This window comes from Emys orbicularis, chromosome 2 (assembly GCF_028017835.1).
Source record: "Emys orbicularis isolate rEmyOrb1 chromosome 2, rEmyOrb1.hap1, whole genome shotgun sequence".
Classification (NCBI taxonomy): Eukaryota; Metazoa; Chordata; order Testudines; family Emydidae; genus Emys; species Emys orbicularis.
Window position 1 is genome coordinate 49,067,079 of NC_088684.1, and position 21,923 is coordinate 49,089,001.

At 41.8% G+C, this 21,923-nt stretch overlaps 1 protein-coding gene across 1 annotated transcript; it reads right to left on the reverse strand.

Annotated features, from left to right (window-relative positions):
* Positions 1-1,246: 1,246 nt before the first annotated feature.
* On the reverse strand, positions 1,247-20,257 carry ATP6V0D2 (ATPase H+ transporting V0 subunit d2). The gene is made up of 8 exons (XM_065399600.1): positions 20,096-20,257; positions 13,744-13,915; positions 11,710-11,888; positions 10,319-10,398; positions 7,764-7,841; positions 4,478-4,654; positions 2,252-2,329; positions 1,247-1,576 (listed from the first exon to the last, which is right to left on the reverse strand). Exons 1-8 carry the CDS (start codon positions 20,223-20,225, stop codon positions 1,415-1,417), a joined length of 1,056 nt encoding a protein of 351 aa, XP_065255672.1. The 5' UTR covers positions 20,226-20,257; the 3' UTR covers positions 1,247-1,414.
* Positions 20,258-21,923: the final 1,666 nt, after the last annotated feature.

A 21,923-nucleotide genomic window follows, 5' to 3' on the forward strand; every position in this document is an offset into this window, starting at 1 on the left:
CCCAGAAGTGGCCGGCATGTCCCTGCAGCCCGTAGGTCCAGGGGCAATCAGGGAAGCTCTGCACACTGCCCCGTGCCCCCAGTGCCGGCTCCACGGCTCCCATAGGCCAGGAACCACGATCAATGGGAGCTGCAGGGGCAGCACATGCTTGCACAAGCAGTACATACCGCACAGAGCCATCTGGTCATGCCTCTGCCTAGGGGCCAGACATGCCGGCCGCTTCCAGGAGCAGTGCAGAGCCAGGGCAAGCAGGGAGCCTGCCTTAGCCCCTCTGCGCTGCCGATCAGGAGCCGCCTGAGACAAGCGCCGCCCAGCCGGAGCCCATACCCCGAACCCTCTGGCCTAGGTCGGAGCCCCCTCCTGCACCCAAACTGCCTTCCAGACCCTGCACCCCAACCCTCTGCCCCAGGTCATAACCCCCACCCAAATCCCCTCCCAAATCCCACACCCCCTCTTGCACCCCAATCCTCTACCCCAGCCCTGAGCCCCCTCCTGGAGCCTGCACCCCCTCTCACACCCAGACCCCCCGTCCAAGCCCTGAGGCCCCTCCTGCACCCCAAATCCCTCATTTGCGAACCCACCCCAGAGCCCACACCCCCAGCTGGAGCCTGCACCCCAACCCCCTGCCCCAGCCCTGAGCCCGCTCCTGCACCCTGAACCCCTCATTTCTCGCCCTACCCTGGAGTCCGCAACCCCCTGCCCCAGCCCAGTGAAAGTGAGTGAGGGTGGAGGAGAGCAAGCAATGGAGGGAGGGGGGCTGGAGGGAGGGGGGTGGGGCCTCAGAGAAGGGGCAGGGCAAGGTTGTTTGGTTTTGTGCTATTAGAAAGTTGGCAACCCTACCTAGATGGAAGAAAGGGGCGGAAGAGCTGCAAGGGGACTTTCACAGGTTTTGTCTGTCTCGCTATTCCCCCAGTTAGTTCTTCATATCCTTTGTAACAGCAGCATTAAGAAACCCTTAATTTTCACTTAACTATGATCTTCTAGGATTGAAATGGTGGTTCTACTGGCATGTATTGAACCATGTCCTTTGAGAAAACTGCTAGTTCCAAATTAAACCTTCTGATGAGATTTCCAAAAACCACTAGTGCAAAACACAGATGTGACACTTGTATTGGCACAGGAGGTAAAGAATAAACAAACAGGAACCTGTTGGCAATTTTTATTGACCAACTAAATTAAAACGAGCACAGGGGCGGGGGGGGGACAGCTAAAAATAAGATTCAGTCAATTATTATTAGATAAAGGGGGGGGGAAATTAAGATCATAGATACAAGTATAGTTTTGCTTCCATTGTGCTATGTATAAAGGTGACCATTAATACATTTTGTAAAATCTGAGAAACTTTTTAAAAATTTTCTTCTTTAATATTCACAAATTATTTGTTTGTGCACTCTAGAACTATAAATTCTCTGAATTAGAAAATAGGTATGTAGTTGTTAATTTTGGTTCTATGTCTCTGGGAAATGCACTCAGCAATCCAGACAATATTTCTGCTTTCTTGTTCCTTCAGCTTGACATAAGCGTAGAACACTCCAAAATGGAACTGATTATTGAAGGCAAGCACATTCATTTTTACCTAAGGAAAAACATTAAATCAGAACTATCTTTAAAATAATGCATTAAAGAAGAATAGGATTCTAGAGCACTTTACAAACTTAACTAGGGTGACCAGATGTCCCAATTTTATAGGGACAGTCCCGATATTTGGGGCTTTGTCTTATATAGGTGCCAATTACCCTCCAACCCCCGTCCCAATTTTTCACCCTTGCTATCTGGTCATCCTAAACTTAACTAACTATAACTAGGGATCTGCCCACTAAAAGCATGATCAAAATGCAGCTATGTCTGGTTTAATTGTGGCAACTCTTTAACAGACCACAGAAACATCATCCAAGAGTTTAGGGCAGAAAATGAATACCGTCTCCTATGGATATTGCAGAGGAAATTTCAGTAAATGGTTTATAATTGCTTGAGATGGAATTTGGCCAGACCATGAGGCTTTACACCTGCATACGCACACTTTCAAAGGGTGCCCTGGCATTTGTTTTACTTAGAAAGTGAAACCCTCTGTTTTGACTCCTCCAAATATGCCAGCTATAGCAGTGCAGTGTGTCCTAACACAATGTTGAGTTATTGGGTCAGTACAGACTCAGAAGAAATAGCGCTATCTACTGAATGACCACCACCACTTCCTGTCACAGATGAGTAAAATTGTTTTGATAGTAATACATTTAGAGGTGGAATGTCTTACCTCATGTTCAAAAAATGCATCTTCCAGTGTCTTTTCTCCAGTACCACTTCCTACCCCTTCAAACATAGCCTTGTATTCCTAGAAGCACAAACCATCACCAATGGGAAATAATATGTTCATTCATCCTATTTATCAAAATCAAACAAACCTTCTCTGTATTAAGTAACCTTTCTGTAAATAGGAACCCATGCAGATTGTACTTGGTTGTCTGGAATGCATGGACCATGCAAATATGCACTGAAAGAGAAAAATACTGGCATTTGCCCTTGTTTTTCCTCCCCCTTTCCCTCCGAACTTCACAATTTAAATGAGAGAACTGTAAGGGGTTTGCTATTGCGTGAGTACAACTACCCCATTTACTTCAGGACTTCTTCAGTGACTTAAAAACACATTTTCAGAAAGGCAGCCTCAGAATGCAGGTCAAGCAGCTAGAAGCACAAAAATTATGCTTGCATTCACAGTTCATTTAGCAGATGCAAAGTATGGGTGCAATCTGTGTGTATTAATTTGTGATGCAACTTGTGTTGCAAAAGGGAGGCTGAACCACAAAATTCACTACAAGGATCTGATAGAAAAGGGGAAGACTATCGCCCCGCATGCTGTGTGTGTGTGTGTATAAAGAAGGGGGATGCTGATCAAATGGCACTCACATGGGATGACAGTGGGGAGGAAAAGGGAGAGAATGCAAGCTCTGTGACATAGTTTTCCCCTCTAGATTCAGACCATGTGGAAACTCTCTTACTGCAGCTTGGTGGTGCTAGGGCTCAGCATGAGAATGGGAACAGCCATGCACTTCTCTGTGCATGTGTTCGCCACATTCTCACCTCTGGCAGTGGTGAGATACCTGTACTCAAGAAGGGCTTGTCTTCACTACCACGCTAAATCGGCGCTGCTACATCAGTGCAGTGGCACCAATTTAGCACGTCTGGATAAGATGCATTACATCGATGGGAGAGCGTCTCCCGCTGACATAGCACAGTGTAGACACTGATCAAGACTGCTGCAAGTAGCATTCACTTAGTCTCTGTTGCTTCACTCTCCTCACAGAGAACGTTTGTGTTTGCATGGGTGACATGCCTCCCCAGTGGCAGTGCAACTTGTGTAGGAGCTGCCAGTGGACAGGGAGGTTCTATGTGGGCTTGGACCCTTTTTCTGTAAATCCCTATGATTTGTAGGTTTGGAATGCTGCAGCTAAACTCCTCTTCCCTGAGGTAACAACTGAGAAGCAGTGGTGCCAATTAGGGGAGGGTTTCAGATGCGGAGGCAGCCCCACACCCCAAGGTTTTTGCACTTACTCAAAGTACCGTAGGCTGTGGAACTGGAGAGGGATAGCCCAATCACTTTTAAGCAGTGGTCCTGTGCTAAATCAGTACAGCTACTGCTGGAGCAGTCTGGAGCATCACTCCAGGTGCGTGGTCACAACACCAGTGAAATTTGTCCCCACCACTGCTCTGCCTAAAACAGAGGGGTGACTGGGCTAAATGATGTTGCAGCCCGGCACATGGGGAGCTTGTTTCTGTACGGCAGAGTGCAGGAGAATCCACTGGGAAATCGACTGCTGGCGGTACTGGCTCATGCACTGTGCAGGTCAAAGAGAGGGAAAACTCTCTGGCTGAGGGAGACCCAGGATCCCTACAGGATGGGGGTGGATAAGTGGGGACCAGAACTACCTCGGGATGAGGAGGGACCATAATCTGCCAAGAAATGTCAGACTTGTCTTCACTGCCAAAAAATGAACCTGTGTTTCTTGGGACCTTTGTGGTATGGGAACAGTTTTGCTTGTAGGAAGGTATGATTTGGCCCTACTTTCATGTCTCTGTGATGGGCACCTTGTACTACACTAATGTAATAACTTCAATGTTCACAATTTCTTGTACTGAAAGCCTTTGATTCAATACACTTTTGTTTTGGATCCTTTAAATTTGATTCTTATGTTGGATACACCTCTACCCCGATATAACGCGTCCCGATATAACACGGATTCGGATATAACGCGGTAAAGCAGCGCTTCGGGGGGACGGGGCTGCGCGCTCCGGCAGATCAAAGCAAGTTCGAAATAACGCAGTTTCACCTATAATGCGGTAAGATTTTTTGGCTCCCAAGGACAGCATCCTGGGGTAGAGGTGTACTTAACTTTTTTTTAAAATGTTTTAATCTTGTAGTGCAGGGCTTTTCTTGGAACCCACATTCTGGAACATTGAAAGACATTTGAAACATCTTACATACTGCATAGTAATCTGCCACACACTTCACTTGCTCGTAGTCCTCTGCGTTGGCCAGCAGGCGTAAGCCTTCTGGATAAAGTTTTCCACAAGTTGGATATAGTTTCTCTCTGTCGTCTTTACTCAGCTCCGTGCCAAATGAATTAATAGTGATGATAAAAGCACGTCTGTCTGCTTCAAACTTAATTCATAAAACAAAACAGGTAACAGACTTAATTAGACGGCCTGATTCTAAAAAACAGCATAATAATGAGTGCTTGTGTTTAATGCCATGAATAGTCCCATTAAAGTCTAACAGGACTACTCAAATTAGTAAGTGCTACACTTGGTAGAAAGTGTTTGCAAGGAGTAGACCCTGTGATTTTTGATACTACATATTGGATGACTGCTCTGTGTCATCTCAAAAGCTTGTCTCTTTTCCCAACAGAAATTCATCCAATAAAAGATATTACCTGACCCCCCTTGTCTCTCTAAAGAGAAATTAAGAAAGTTAAGCTTTCATTCCGTGACTCTTGCACTGATGTCTCATCCCAACCACTGCCCACCCCATCATTTCCGTACTTCTTGCTTCTCAAACCATTTAATTCTGCAGACTGCTGGGAAATCTCTTCCCTCCCCCCTTGTGGATTTAAATAACATTGCTCAAAACATTAAAAAAGAAAAGATCAAAAGTAAACCGCATTTATTTCAGTAACTTCAGATCTCTGGAGAGCTGCTATTGAGATTAAAGGTGAAATGGAAAAGTTTAAAAATAATTGCTACATGTGCAGACAACTTAAAACAACAGATAAGGACCTGGCAGAGGTGAACTGAGACATTTTGCCTGCCAAGTTCAGGCCTTCAGGTTTCTGTGTTTTCTCTGCACTAAATGATTACTAACACCTAAAGTAGAGGGCTATATTTCTTCTCACAGCTTTAGATGTCAGCTCTATCTACTGCTGCAGGGAAAACAGTAAAATTCATGCCAATGTATAGGCCTTGTTTTGTGCCTCTGCACAGGAGAAAATTTCACTTATCATCCTGAGGGATTTAATTCATATTTTAAAGGTAAGTGAATGTTTAAATTATCTTTAAGTTTACCAATTCTTTTACTGACTTGGGACCAAAATAGCTTTTTTTCTTTTTTCTGTTTTTAAAGCAAAGTACCTTTTTAAAAAAAAGTTATGGATCAACTAATTACTGGGACTTGCTTCAGAATTATCCAGATCAAAATACAGCATGAGCAGAATTTAGGCAGAGTGTGAAGTGCTTCTGAGTATATGAACTTTCAAAATGCTTTGGTGAGCAGAGAATTACAGTTTTCTATTGAGCAATATAATTTGTTTACATTTTAGCAGTTGCAACACTGTATTGCAAATTTAAGAACAGATTCACATTCCTAGATCCTGCGCGTATGGACTAGAACAAGTTGTAACAGTCACCTGATTGCACTCTGGCACTGGCTTCAGCATAGGGAAAGAAAATAAACAATGGGGAAATGATTAGAAAATAAGTGTGCATGAAAAGATTTCTGGTTAATAAGTAATAGAGCCAAATCCTACTTGCCTAACTAATGTGAGTAGGCACATCAACTCCAGAGGGTCTACTTTCATAAGTAGAGAGAGCAGGAGGATTTGATCTATAATGTCTATATAGGGTGACTTTTAGCCATTATATCTATAGTATTTTGAGGACAATACACATTTTAATTATATTTGAATATAGTAACTTTTTTAGTTTTGGGAATGATCATGCAACCCTTTCTTATGGGAGTAGTCCCATTGACTGCAGGATGGCTGCATGCTTGAGTAAGGTTTTCAGGATGAGACCTGAGCATATGTATGAAAATACGGCATAAATGGCAACTTCTTCTTCGTCCATATAATTAAGCTTCTTTATTAGCTGTCTTTATAAAAAGACAGTCTTTTCAACACGTCCTTAGATCAGTTTAATGTTATGGGGTGGGGGTTGGGGGGGGGAATGCTTCTATAAAGAACTCTACACTGATAGCCAACTGATCTACTCAAAAATGCTTAGCATTGACATACTCTTGTTCCCACTGAAGTCACTGCTAAAACTCCCATTGACTTCAACTAGAGTTGGTCGGGAATTTTGTATCTGAATTATTTTCTCATGGAAAATGCTATTTCTGCAAAATGGAAACTTTCCATAGGAAAATCTCAATTTGTGCAGAAAATGGAAATGAAATATTTTATTTTGGATCAGACCAACCCAAATAAGAAACCAAATCATTTTTTTGTTTTGTTGTTTCATTCTGAATCAGCTCAATAAAATATTGAATTGCATTTCCATATTCACGCATAGGCCTCCATTCTCTCCTATAGTCTGAGCTCCCTGGAGGACTACATCTCCCATAGTGCAACACAGATTTCACTCTAACCAAGCTCTGTATGGCACATCATGGGAGATGTAGGCCAGTTTCCCTGCCTGGCCTACCATAGATCAAAATGGGGGCATCGACCTGAGCTGCCTTATTGGAGTTGTAATGTAGTATAATGGGAAATGCAGTTGAAAATGATTTTAAACAAACCACTTTGCTTCATTTCAACAAATGAAAATGAAACATTTCAGTTTTGTAAATGTCAAACTATTTCATTTGAAAACTGTCAAAACAAAACATTTCAACATTTCTGAATCAGTTATTTTGGAATTTCTATTCCACAGAAAAATTCAAAATGTCTACTTTGTGTGCCAATTTGGGGTGAAAACAAATGTGTTGAAATGTCTGGATTTCCTGCAGGATGGAAATTTCAAAAGTCACTCAACTCTGACTTGAAGCATTAAGTTCAAGGGGAGCAGAATTAGACCAACAATAAGCACTTTTGAAAATTAAACCCCTACGACACTGTATTTCTGCCAGTTCATACTCTTTAAAAATTGGTGATTTGAGACCTTCGATATCAAGAACCTAATTTCAGGGGAAAAGGTGTTAGAAAAATCGAAATCAGCTTTCTTCCTTCCTTATACCAAGTGTATTAACAAATGTAAGCGATCTCTGATACTACTGCACACGTTGGTAACTCTCTTCTACTGTGGCAGTTATAGAAAAATACTAACTGAGGCTGACTCCTCTCTTGAAATGGAATGGCTACTTCTGTAAGTAATGGTTGAATTTGGACCTGAAACAAATGTTTTCATCAGATCCTAGTAAACCAATTATCACTCAGAGAAAAGTTGAATGTCAGTTTCACAAATCGGGGAAAGAAGGAAGGAGCAGGAAAAGCATTAAATAATTGAGCTAGAAAATCCTCATGGAATACTTAGATGCATAAGGTCTGCGCTTGTCTTACCTCAAGAACAGGGCACATTATTTCTGCTGTGGTGCCTCCTTGTTTTTCACAGAACTTATAAAAAGCCTCGAGATAAGACTAAACAAGGGGGGAGAAAAAGACACATTTTATATAGAACTTCATTAAGGCCCCAGTCCAGCAAAGCACATAAGCATGTAGGTACCCCAGTTGAAATTGATGGGACTACTTACATACTTAAAGGTAAGCATGCGCTTAAATGCTTTACTAGATTGAGCTTGAAAAATTAAAATGTCTTCCTCTTAAAATGTTAGTAACATCTAAAGGATGTAATGGAGCAAATACTGCACTCTCCCTGCTCTCCAAAGAAGGTGCTGAAGACCTTTGGACTCCAGATCCAGTAAGCTTCCACTGCACAGGAAGCAGATGGCTGAGGGAAACTCAGCAGTCCAATGCAGAGGAGGGGTTTCGGGGCAGGTGCTAAAGCTGTGGGTCTGTAACTAGGAGGATACATGAGCTAATCTCTGCACCATACTTCTCAAAACCCTGAGTTAGGTCACATCAGCCAACAAAGCTACTGCAGCTTGGGGCTGTACAGCACATCCACTGCAACTGTGACCTGGTGAGGAGTCTCACTCCAACTGCCTTGGAACTTTCTCAGCACATGACCTGTTTAGTGAAACCCCTGTGTGCCCAAGAAGTAAACTTTGTGTTAGTAAATATTTTTCTGAGTTACATGCTGGTTTTTTTCTAGGATCCCCTCTAAGGGCATTGTTACTATTACGTTGTGGAAAGACATTTGCTACAACATCACAGAATCTTATTAAAGGAAGCTGTCACCAGCACCACATAATAAACAGCTAATCATAAATGGAGGCGACCTATTGAGAATCTGTCTATGGGGTTCCATGATCGACCCAGTACAATACCATCTGGAGGAAGGGCTAAACAATTCATTGATAAAATTCAGAGCTGACACTAAACTGAAGGCAGAGAAGGAGGGAATTTTTAATAATTTAGAAGATATTGAATGATCCCCCAATAATGTGGAGGAGTGAGAAGAGAGGGATATAAAGAGATTTAACAAGGATAAATGCAAAGTATTGCATATAGGATATAAAAATTAAAGCTATATATTATAAAATGAGAAATGAGTGGCTGGACAGTAGTAATATGGGAGAATAAAAACCCTGGGTGTAATTGTTGATGGAAAGGTAAATATGAATGGTAATAATGCACTGAATATTTAAAAAGCAAATGCAGATTTGGGAGGTATAAATAATACTTGTAAGACCAAGTGAATAATTTTTCCCTTTTGCACCATTATAGGAATACTGCATACAATTTGGGTCATCAACTGTAAAAGGAAGAAAGAATATAGCTGAACAAATAGGATACTAAAAAGTTTGAAGAGAATGGATTAGGAGGAAAATTTACAGGAATGAAATATGTATAGTCTGGAAATATGATATTGTCCTATGTACTAATTAATATTTGTAAAGTACTTAGAAGATGTAAATTACTTATATATGCTACAGTAAACATACGATAAGTGAAGAATGAGATACTACAAAGAAGAAATGGTTCTCACAAGCTGCTGTAGCAATGCTACAGACTAGAAAAAGCAAGATTAAAATTAAGCAAAACACTTAGATTAAATGTAGAGCTGGTTGATAAAATTCACACACTTCATCAATTTTTCCCTTTTGTCAGCATTCAAAAATGTACACTATAACTTCAAAATTTGAAAAAATTCAATCAGCTCTACTGATCATAGACAATGTCAATAATGAACTCTACTAAATGGAATTTAAAGTGGTAGAATCAAAGTAATTAGAAATCTTCAAGTTAATTACCTTTTGTAAATAAGAGAAATGTTAGTCATGCCAAAAATTGTGGGAGTTTAGAAAACCTACTATGGATGTCTTAAGATCCAACAATGCTGTTATGTTTGGTTGACAACTTAAAATGACTTTTTGCTTACGAATAACTAATAGATTAAGACTAGGATGACCAGACAGCAGGGCCGCCCAGAGGGGGGGGCAAGTGGGGCAATTTGCCCCGGGCCCCGCAGGGGCCCCCACGAGAGTTTTTCGGGGCCCGTGGAGCGGGGTCCTTCACTTGCTCCGGGGCCCCGGAAAACTCTCGTGGGGCCCGGGCCCCCGGAGCTTCTTCTGCTTCGGGTCTTCGGCGGCGGGGGGTCCTTCCACTCCGGGACCGCCGCCGAAATGCCCCGAAGACCCGCGGCGGGGGGTCCTTCCGCCCCGGGACCCGCCGCCGAAGCGCTGGGTCTTCGGCAGCAATTCCCCAGGCCCCCTGAATCCTCTGGGCGGCCCTGCCAGACAGCAAATGTGAAAAATCAGGACGGGGTGGGGGATAATAGGAGCCTATATAAGAAAAAGACCCCACAATTGGGACTGTCCCTATAAAATCGGGACATCTGGTCACCCTAATTAAGATACTAACTTATACCCACGGCATTTTCATTAGTGAGATTTTAAAAAATAGAACCTGATGATGTTCTATCATTTTCTTGTGATTTTTTTTTTTTTACTTTTGTAGGAAGTTCGCAGTATAGTATTCTAAGAAGCACTTACCTTGTACAGTTTGTTTCGCATTATTTCAATGTTCATTTCGTCCAAGTCATTTTCAGACAAGCAGCCTTGAAAGAAAGGAGCTGAAAGCAGAATATGTTAAATTACAGAATAAATTAATATGGAGATATGTGAGCATCCCTGACCAGTAGCAATCTACCAATTTTGTGGTAGCGATCAAGGAATTGTGGTTTCAAGAAAGGGTAATTTGAGGGGGAAGTGGGAAGAGAAACAGGAAGGTAAATATGTGAAATCCTCTTAATTTTTCTCTTTATACTAGGATTCTGCTGCAAGGGGAATCAATCTAGCTGTCAGTGCCCAAATCTCCAGAGAGCATCAGATGGGAATGGCTAACAGAGTAATTCTTTTAAGGCCCTAACGTACTCCCTAGCATTTAGCACAAGTAGTTGGGCTGGGCTTTGGGGAGATTTCCAGAGGAGAGTGAAGAAAAGAATCTTCCTTTCCAGGTCATGGAGCTGCTCTGCAGAGGGTACTCAAGCCCAATTGGTGGTGTAGCCTCCCTTCCCTAGCCATACTCCTTCTGTGTGTGTTTTTGTATATGGGGAAGGACCAGAGGCTCCATATAACAAAGGATCCTCCAGCCCCAATCTTTCCCCAGTCCATCCCTGCTCTAGCTCCTTTACACAGGGAATGCCTACAGAGTTGGGCTCAACACAGCGCATAGGGTGCACATAAAATCCTATCCCACTTTGTGCAGTTGAATAACTTAAAATTACAATAAGTGTAACTAACAAAGCTATGCCAATTGTTCACCATATTCCTTTGCTTGTATATTGTATCCACAACCTCATCCCTTGGTCTGTTTTATCTTTCGATTGTAAACCATTCAAGGCAGGGATTGGCTCTTTCTGTGTTTGTACTGTGCCCAGCACAATGGGTGCCTACAACCGACTGAGGCTTTTGGGCCCTGCCATAAAATAAATATTTAATAATAACAACTGGTGCCATTACCAGGGACCTTGGCGCCTAAAGAGGCATGGGCAGGATTTTGTCCTAAATGATTCACTTAAGCTGTTGGCATATGTTTACAGTAAACCTTGAAATAACAATTCAACCATTATCAGAGTCACTTGATATTTCTGAAAGTAAGCTATAAAAGTCTGATCTAGTGTAGCATGTTTTCTATATGTGACTGCTATCCAGGTTAAATAAAAATTGTTAATCAACTGTCTTATTTTAAAGTTGTTTTGTGAAATGCACAGAATACCACTTCAAAACTGCATCTTGTCCTGCAATGCAGTTGCCAATTACTCATAGGTTAAATTATCAAATCATATAATATCTGGTGAAACAACTGCTGGTGTGATCTGAAATGAAATTATCAGGAATATGTGAAGAGGAGCATCTGTAGACAAATCATTAAATTTTCATACCTAATGGTGTGTCAACCAAAATTGCATTGAATAGCTCTGCAGGGTTTGGGGCAATGCTTACTGCTTCCATTTGCTCAAAACTGCCCAAAGGGTGGCACTTAGGAACAAGTTCAGCTATGGGTCGCTGATGCAGTGTACCAGTTATCAACAGAATCACGTTGTCAATCATATAGCTGTACCTGAGTTTGAAAAAAAAGTTACAAAACAACTTGATTTATTTCTTAAATATAAAAGAAACCCTACAGACCTAAACCACCAAAATACTTGCTCTGTTTTCATCTATTCAGATATCAACATCTCACAGACAGAAAAATGACTGCTAGATAACATTAATTTTGAACGCTGGTGTTGCTTTGATATATAAGTGCTTTTGGACTTATTCTAAAGAAAGGACTAAGTATGAATGTAAGGTAAGTCTTCTTATGCAGCATTGCAGCCTTAGGATGTGATTTTGATTTAAAATCTACTAATACATTGCATCAAAAGTACATCTGATGAACTAGAAGCTGTTGCTGTTTGGGGAAACTGCTGTTTCCCATGAGGAACATTAGGATAACTGCAAGTATCTAATGTGCCTGTATTCAAAGTTCCTCTGGAACCACCTCTGGTGATGGAGTTCTTCTTTTAAGTGAGCTATCATGATTTGTGGACACTATAACTACAGAGCTCGGGTGGATGACCCTGGCCTCCTGCAGATCCCTCAGGATCCTTGAGACCAGCCCCATGGCTATAGGGATCCTCTCAGAGATTTCTTCCCTCTTAGCAGTCTTCTGTGGGTTTTACCATGAGAGTGAATGATCTGGACCTTTTCAGTAACTCTGAAATTGAAATGCAAAACCTATCACTCATGGACATCATGTTGCTATGACCCTGAGGAACTTTGGGGCTGTAACACATGTGGATGCCATAGATTTCCATAGTGTTTTACGTGTGACATTTAAAGAATGGATACTACTCTTCAGGTTTGCTTCACTGATTCAGAACAGATTAATGGAATTTCCTATGCAAAGTTTGAAAGGAGGTTAAAGGATTTTGGACATGTAGCTTAGTGAAGTGAAAGGCATGTCACGTACTATGAAAGTACTATCCCTACTGCAAAACACCACAGTGTATGGTGAGAGGGGAGGGAAACGTGTGCATGCAAAACTGTGAAATGAAAACAGCAATAATTTTTGAATGAAATTCTGTGAAACAAGAATTGTGAATTTTGCACAGTTCTAAGTGCATAACTGTCCTAGTGCGGTCTTGCAGAATCACCATGTTTATTAGTCCATGCACAAAATTAACTCAGCCATCTTTATGATAATGAGGAAAAAATTAATGATACTTTACTTTTGTGTCAGGAAAAAAATATTACTACCCCAAACTAAGCTGGGAAGTAAAGTTTTGCAAGTTTGTCACAGTCACCAAGTATTAAAAGGTAAGGTAAGAATGTGTATTGAAGTGCTTACTAAGAGAAGAGGAGATTTTGCTAAAGCATCCAAACCAACATAAATCAGGTCTGTGTTCTCTCAGTAATATGTTGTTAAAGTCAAGAACAGATCAGATAGCACTTAGATCTTTCAAAAATAAAGCTACTAGGATCTAAACATCTCACTAAAGACCACAGAAATTCATATTTAGACTGCCACTTTGAAACAAAATGCAGAGTTTGCTATCTGTATGGAAATATAGAGTATGTACTCTGCATTAGAACTCCTATCCTCTATATCATGAGTTTCTTCATCTTGCCAAAAAATCCAAACCCTAATTTAAAAACAATTATATTTTGAAAAATTTAAATCTCTCCTCCCCATCTCACCTCCCCCCCCCAAACAAGTAATACAACTTTGAAACTGTTAGTCCATGATGTAACAAATAAGAATAGATTTTTATTTAGGTTTCTAAACACTGAGTTACACTTCTTTAAAATGGTACAGTATTAAATAAATTTCACTCATTGGCCAGCTGTGTGTAAATTGCAATAACAAGAAATTTACCCTGATTTACTTTGAATAACTGTGGCAATTGAAATGAACAGGTAACTTAACTTACGTGATAAAGTTCAGAAACGTGGCAAGTGGCTCAAAGGCGTGGTTTCTAAAGTATTGAAATTCTGTGAGTAATTTGGCTTTCAGTTTGTCATCGATGGTGGAAACAGTGAGAGGGCCAGTTTCATTGGCCAAGAAGTTGCCATAGTCTGTGGTCTGTAGATGTAACTTCAAGTCTACAAATAGATTCAGAAGAGACTGAGAATAAACGGTCACAACACTAGAAATGGAACCAACTGGAATAACTTTACATGTTTCAGTGCTTTTACCCTATATTTCCATATTAAGACTTGATTATCTTCCAGTGAAGTCAAAGGGAATTTTGTCATTATCTTCATTTAGAGCAAGTGCAGGGCTAGCACAAATTTGCACCTCCTTTTCCTAACCAGGCTTTTTTACATACCATAGGAGATGACAAATCGTATGTCGCTCCTCAGAAGTTGTATTAGGGCAGGGCTGCCATAATCTCCATAGAGTCACACCAGTGATGCTGCAGTGGTGATGGGCTGAAACAGCACATTCTCCCACCTGCTCTACCTCACCCCCTCCCCAGTCAACTTTATTCACTATTTTGGCTGTGCTGTCTTCCGGAGCGTGCTGTTGCACCACCGTAACCTACCTCCAGTTGACTTTCTGACTGCAGAGCTCCTGGTTTATGTGGGTAGAAGCTGAGATAAACCAGGAGTGAATCTGACCCTATAACTTTATTAGAGAATTCTTCCGTTGTTCAGATGGATTATTTACATCTCAAGGAGGACTATGTTCTTATATATGTGAAGATATATCAAAACTCAGATGTATACTTGTAATGGTACTGCTTAGCCCAGAAACGGGCTCCAGCCAAGTTCTGTACAGCACAGCTCAAGAGAAGTCACTCTTATGCTCTTCTGACATTTGGGCCCTGACCTTTGGACTTTTCTAACTTCTGCTGTTAGCAGCTCCAAAGGGGCTATTCTAGAAGCTAGGTCATGGACATAGGAAAATCCTGTCCATGCTTCCTGCACTGGGAGGGTCTGCGGAAGTCTCTACAGCAACCCTGTGCCACCAAAGGATTCCCAATATGAGTTCCCTTAACTATTGTCCCCTGGCTTTATGATCATTTTCCACTACCGGTGGCAGAACAAGCAATTTGGATTTATTTTTAGTATTCAGATCTGTTTAGCATTCATTCCCTTAAAAAATAAAAAAATAAAACGCCACTGGCATATTCTAAAATAATAGCTTCATATGCTTTAAGTGATAGAGTTTGGGATAATGTGTTTTTTGTGATTCACAATTATTACATTTACAAATGAATTCCGAAGTGGTGGTTAGCAAAAAGTAGTAGACTTGCTATAGTACCTGATAACATAGCCTTTCTGAATACTGTACAAATTTTCTGTTGAGCTCAATAAGACTGCCATACAGAGAGTAACCACCAGACTGGGCTCATTATAGTGATCACATTCAACACACTCCTTTTGTCAAACTAACTCAGTCCGGTTAGTACCTGTGCATCTGCCAGTGTTTCTCTAGGTCTTCCTGCACCAGACTGAATGCGGCCAGTATAAACTAATTCCTTATGAAGGAAATCATGTTAAACAAGTCTTTACAGAGTTGAACACAAGATTCTGTTGACAAAACATTTGTAAAGGTTATGTCCTTTCAAGCACATAGACAGTGGAGTCGGATAACTAGAAGTATTCAGAGTGCTGTAGTACAGGTTTCTTTTCTAACTGAAAAAATACTCAGCTTAATCTATAGTTTAATCTCTAGATCGAGGAAAAATATAAGCATGGTAAAACAATCCGACATAAATATAATTATGCTTAAAATCAAGTCTAAATATATTAAAAAGCTTTTTGTACTCACCCATATTTTGTATCACATACCTACATTTTCTATGAAGATGAAAAGTGATAATTTAGCTTTCCTTTTTGTTTTGTTTTTTTTAATGTATCAAACAAATATGTAGGGGTTAGAGTACATTACTGTGTCAGAGAGGAATAGGAATCAAGCTTCCCGTGATCTATTTCCAACTTTGCCACTGACTCATTTGCCTTTATTTACTCCTCACAAATGCATTCCTAGCACCTTGGGATACAGCCACTCTTAAGGGGCCTTCCTCTCTGGGTGAGGTAGCTAGTCAACCCCTACTGCATAACCCAGACACCACTCTCAAGTATCAAGCTCTGCAAAGAGCTGTTAACATACTTCACTGATAAGATTATCAGAATATGTATTGTATGCAGTATTGTTGTAGCCATGTTAACCCTAGGATATTAAAGAGACAAGGTGGGTGAAGTAATATCTTTTATTGGACCAACTTCTGTTGGTGTGAGAGACAAGCTTTTGAGTTTACACAGAGCTCTTCAGGTCTGGGAAACTAACAAGTGTCAGTGCTAAATACAAGGTTTGAACAGATTATTTAGCATAAGTAATTAACACATGTTTCAAGGTGAAGTGGCCTGTTAACACCCCATCAGTCACAGGGAGGAAAGGGGAGGGGAGAAGTTGCTGGGGGAGTTGTTTGTGGGTTACAGATTGCTGCAATAAACAATAAATCCAATGTTTCTAATTAGTCCATGATTTTTGGTGTCTAGAAAAGTTAGGAATGTAAGCTTCCAGGCTTGTCTTTTGAAAGTGTTGTGAAAGTTTCCTTTGAGGAGCAGGACTGATAGGTCAGATACAGAGTCATCACTTTTGCTACAAGTGTTTGCCCACAGGTGATAGGGTGTTTTTGGCTATGTCTACACTAGAGACCTAATAGCAGCACAGCTGTATCGCTGCAGCTGCACCACTGTAAGGTCTCCCATGTAGCCGCTCTATACCAACAGGAGAGAGCGCTCCTGCCAGCATAATTAAACCACCCCAATGAGTGGCAGTAGCTATGTTGGTGGGAGAGTGTCTCCTGCAGACATAGCACTGTCCACACTGGCGCTGCTGTCGGTGAAACTTACGTCAGTCTGGGGTGGGGGGTTTTCACACCCTGACCAACAGGTTTTACCGACAAAAGTACTGGTGTAGACATAGTCTTTGTCTTCTATCATTTTCCTGTAAGAGTTCATTCAAGAGTGTAGTGATTGTCTGGTTTCACCCACATAGTTGCTATTGGGGCATTTAGTGCACTGGATGAGGTACATCAGAGGTTGTGACAAGGGTGGTTAGGACCCATGGATCTTCAAAGGTGTGTTGTGGGGGGAGGGTGTTGCAGTGAAGATATGTCTGCAATTTTGCATCTGTTGTTCTGGTGGGGTGTGGTGCTGCATTGTGGTAGTGTGTCCTGGTCTATGGGGAGGTTGTTTCTGACAATTAGCTTGGAGAGGTGGGGGACTTGTTTGAAGGTCAGAAGGAGTAGTTCAGGAAACACTTTTTTCAGGATGGGGTCCCTGTCAAGTAATGGTTGTAGTTGTAGAATATGTATTGAGCTAACTGGGAAAGAAAATTCCTCCTGTGACCAGATTGTATTATCTGCCCCATCACTGCTGACTGAGTTTGGCCTCATCACGAGTTTGGCCTTTCAGAAACTCTGAAAAATTATTAAAGTAACAAACCTATTAAATGGATCCCTGCTCCTCTTGGCTGGTAAAAGCCAGAGAACAGTAGCTATGCCCACTACTAATGGAAATAGTGACTCCTTTAGAGAAGCACATTAACCCCAAATTACTTGAAAAAATTCAATAATTCATCCAATCCTCAGGAAGCCAACACTTGACCCGGAGGAGCTCTCCACTATTGTCCAGTCTCCAACCTCCAGTTCCTGGGCAAAATAATTGAGCAAGTAGTAACCATCAAGCTCCAACAACACGTGACATTGGCCAACATCTTCGTTGCCTCACAATCAATGTTCAGACCAGGGGAGAGCAAGGAGACTGCTGTCAAAGCATTAAAAGACTCTCTCCTCATGGCCATGGACACAGGATAAGATCTCAGTGCCCATACTGCTGGACACTACATACAGGGACCTATATCCCTTCAGCTTTGACACAGTGGACCCAAAGTATTACTAATACACCTCCATGATATAATGAGTATATGGCCCACCACTACAGAGACTCCAATCATTCCTTTCCAGCAGAACTCAGAGAGTGGTGATGAGTAACTGCTCCTTCACTCTAAAACCCCTCATTTGCAGGGTCCCATAAAAACCCACACCATTTATTCCTTTCAATATCTACATGAAACCATTGGGGGAGAGAGAGGAAGATGCCATGCCCTTAAGTTTCCACTATAAGTGATGCTCACAATTCAAACACCTGTTTTTATTCTCATACCTCTTGCAACTTCCCACCTCCCCCCAAAAAACTGTGCCTCAAGCAGAGTTCTGTCCCCGTAAAGAAAGAAGTGTCAGACTACATGAAGTCTACTAGGGACTTTGCTATCGCTATTGATTTTTATGCTGAAGGTGCTCATATGCTATGGTGCTGATTAACAGTATAAAACTCTAAGATAGGTAGGGAGAGCAAAAGCAATAGGATGTTCTTCCTATGGAGGTCTACCTTAAGCTGCAGCTGGGACTCCATCGAAGTGGATTCCCTGGGAACTGCCCCGAAAAAGCTCTGAATCAGCACATCTGTCTATCTTCCGTATTTTATATTGTCCCCATTACTGTAGCATCTGAGCGCCTCACACTCTTGAATGTGTTTGTTGTCCCAACTCCCTTGTGAGATCAGAAAGTGCTATTATTCCCATTTTACTGATGGGGACATCATTTGGCTCTGGGTTGGACTTTCTGCTGCTAAGGTCACAACCTATATTGGGACAGGGTAAATTACTTTGAGGGCCTACTCTCATTGATGTTAATGGGAGCAGAATTGGGCCCCTAATCCTTCTGTGACTTAGCTACCTACCTATGAAATAAGAAATTATTGCTATCCTCTTTGCATATAGTTGTTTTGAGGGTAAAATATTGAGGGTGAGACCCTCGCCAATGTGCCAGCTCCTATACTTTGGGTAAAAGGGCCAGAATGGCATAAGGGGACCCTAAAAGCCCCAGTTGAGGCTGGAAAAGGATTTCCCTCAGCACAGGTACTGTGACGACAATCATAAGGCTTCCAATGACCCAATCATAAGCCCTGTGATCAATTTTTGAAAAGATTGGGTATTTTTTTAAATGTCTGAAAAATAAGATTTTTCTCCAAGTGAGGAATTTCTTCACTCTTTGAGAAAACAGCTATGGAGCTAATTTATACTCCAAGGAAACTCAGGGAACATCACCTGTTTGTCTCCTGGAGAGCACAGAAGACATAAGGAAGAAAGAGCACTGGGTTTAATAACTCAGTCATTTTGTCAGTTATTTCTCTCAGCATTTTGAAGTAGAGCTTGTACATTCATTGAGCAGGAGATATTTGTCTCATGGAAATTACCTGCTGTAGCAGGAATATATCTGTAGAATTGGTAAGTTCCTTAGGGCATATTTACTAGTACAAAGAGGTTACAGGAACTGGTCACACTTCCAAGCTATTATAAGATCCACTAGCCCAGTCTTGTGTAAGGAGGGAGGAATGAGCGTTGTTGTGGGCAAGTTTCAGCTTCCTCTCCTCTCCTACCAATTCTGCTACCATCACTGTAGAAGCAAAGCTGCTAATTTTCCAGACACAATGAATTTGCATTTCTAGTCATTATGCTGATAATTTGACCTAATAGAATTCCTAAGTGTAAAAGATTTTGGTTAAATAATTGCAGTTATTATTCTCAGATACAGAAGAAAGCCTGTGTTCATTTATTTGCAAAAGAAATTTTCTGCTTGTAAGTTGTTTTTTTCAGAAATGCCTGGAGAGGGATCATCTCCTTATCTATTCTCACAAATCTGCATGATCTAGTCTGTGGCCAGTCTGACCCGCAGAAAAGCTGCTTTGGAAACAGCTGCATGTTCCCTTCTCCTCTGCAACAAAGTCACCTTCACAAAAGCCTTTCTTCATTTAAGAGTAATGCAAATTTATCTCCCTAAAACCCAGTTTTTCTCCTTTAAAGTGGAAAGTCTCTTAAAGATCTAAAAACCATGCAGTAACACAGTAACATCCTATGGAGAAATCTATGGATTTAGTACCAAATTATAAGCTTTTTCCAAGTTTTGTGAACCATCCTATACAGATATATAATTCTGTATAGTATGGTGAAAAATTTATAAGTAGGGTATCAATCTCTTTGAAAATCTCAGCCTATAGATGTATTGAGTAAATTCTATAGAACCATATTGACTTCACTCCTATTAAATTCTCTAGGACATTTCCAAAAGGGAAAAACAGGATTATTACTTGCTTTCAATAACATTATCCCTTATCATCTTTCTTTTTCTGACCTGTCTCTTTTTTAACTTTCATCAGTGATCTAGCCAACAGTATTTGTTCGTTTACCTTATCGAGAGACAGACTCACCTTCCAGTGTTTCACATTGCACTAGGTTGATGTAGTCTGCATTGGTCAAGATCCCAGCTTTAAAACCTCGGACCAGCCCCTCCAGGTAGCCATGGTCCACATTGAAGTAAAACTCTGAGTACCCCGTCATGGAGATAAAGAGCGCTCAATCTCTGTGCTGTTTTGTGGAAGTGACAACCTTGAGTACTAAGTCTTGTGCTTCTCTTTTGAAGGTGATGACCAATAGTCACTAATTTCCAGTCAGCTCGTGGTTGGGTTTTACTGACTTGTTTCTTCCTGTTTATTGCTCCCAGTGTAGTTGGCTGCACTTTGCGTGATGCTTACAAAACACCAGCTAATCAGCCAGACAACAAATCTAACTCCTTCCTGTCAGAATCAGAACTGGGATCTACTATGGGCTAAGGAGAGACAGAAGAGGGGGCAAAGGATTTAACCACTTTTTACATAAAATGATTTGGAGCTGGACTTAGAATGTACAATCAAACTTGAATTGGATTTTCATCCTTCTTGAATATATTAGGGCCAGGGTTTTTTAGGTCATCTCTGATCACATATTGAACAATGATTGCACTAAATTGCCTGAATGCAGATGCTGCCATTCAAGAAACTCATATAATCTGAAAATGTCTCTTTTTACAAAAGGAAGAATTGTCTTTTGCACTCCAATGTAGAGAGCAATGTGTAAAAAATGCAAGATTACTATCCTGATTTCCTACCTCATCCTGAGGTGTGATGGGGTATACAAAGCCTGCACTGGTGAGGAAAGGGTTAATGACCTCCTTTGGCTTAATCAGTCCTGCCCTGCTACACCTGCCATGGGTGTCAGGCTTGGACAGAGTAGTTAAAAGGGAAGAACACAACTCAACTGGGGGCTGACTGGGAAGAAGATCAGATCTCCAGCTCTCACTCTGAGGGTATGTCTACACTATGAGAGTAGTTCGATTTTACTTAAATCGAATTAGTGGAACCGATATTACAAAGTCGAACTTGTGTATCCACACTAAGAACAGTAATTCAACTTTGTGAGTCCACACTAACGGGGCAAGCATCGACATTGGAAGCGGTGCATTGTGGGCAGCTATCCCACAGTTCCCGCAGTCCCCGCTGCCCATTGGAATTCTGGGTCGAGCCCCCAATGCCTGCTGGGGAAAAAAATGTGTCGAGGGTGGTTTTGGGTAACTGTCGTCATTCAACCGTCACTCCCGCCCTCCCTCCCTGAAAGCGCCGGCGGGCAATCAGTTCACGCACTTTTCTGGTGAGTGACAGCGCGGACGCCACAGCACTGCGAGCATGGAGCCCGCTGCAACCATCGCTGCAGTTATGGCCGTTGTCAACACCTCGCACCTTATCATCCACCTTTTTCAGAAGCAGATGCGGAGAAATCGGGCGAGGAGGCTACGGCAGCGCGGTGAGGACATTAAGTCTGAGAGTGGCACAGACCTCTCGCAAAGCACGGGACCCTGCGCCGTGGACATTATGGTGGCAATGGGTCATGTTGATGCTGTGGAACGGTGATTCTGGGCCCGGGAAACAAGCATGGACTGGTGGGACCGCATAGTGCTGCAGGTCTGGGATGAATCACAGTGGCTGCGAAACTTTCGCATGCGTAAGGGAACTTTCCTTGAACTTTGTGAGTTGCTGTCCCCTGCCTGAAGCGCAAGGACACCCGGATGCGAGCAGCCCTGACTGTCCAGAAGCGAGTGGCCATAGCCCTCTGGAAGCTTGCAACGCCAGACAGCTACCGGTCAGTTGCGAACCACTTTGGCGTGGGCAAATCTACCGTGGGGGTTGCTGTGATGCAAGTAGCCAACGCAATCGTTGAGCTACT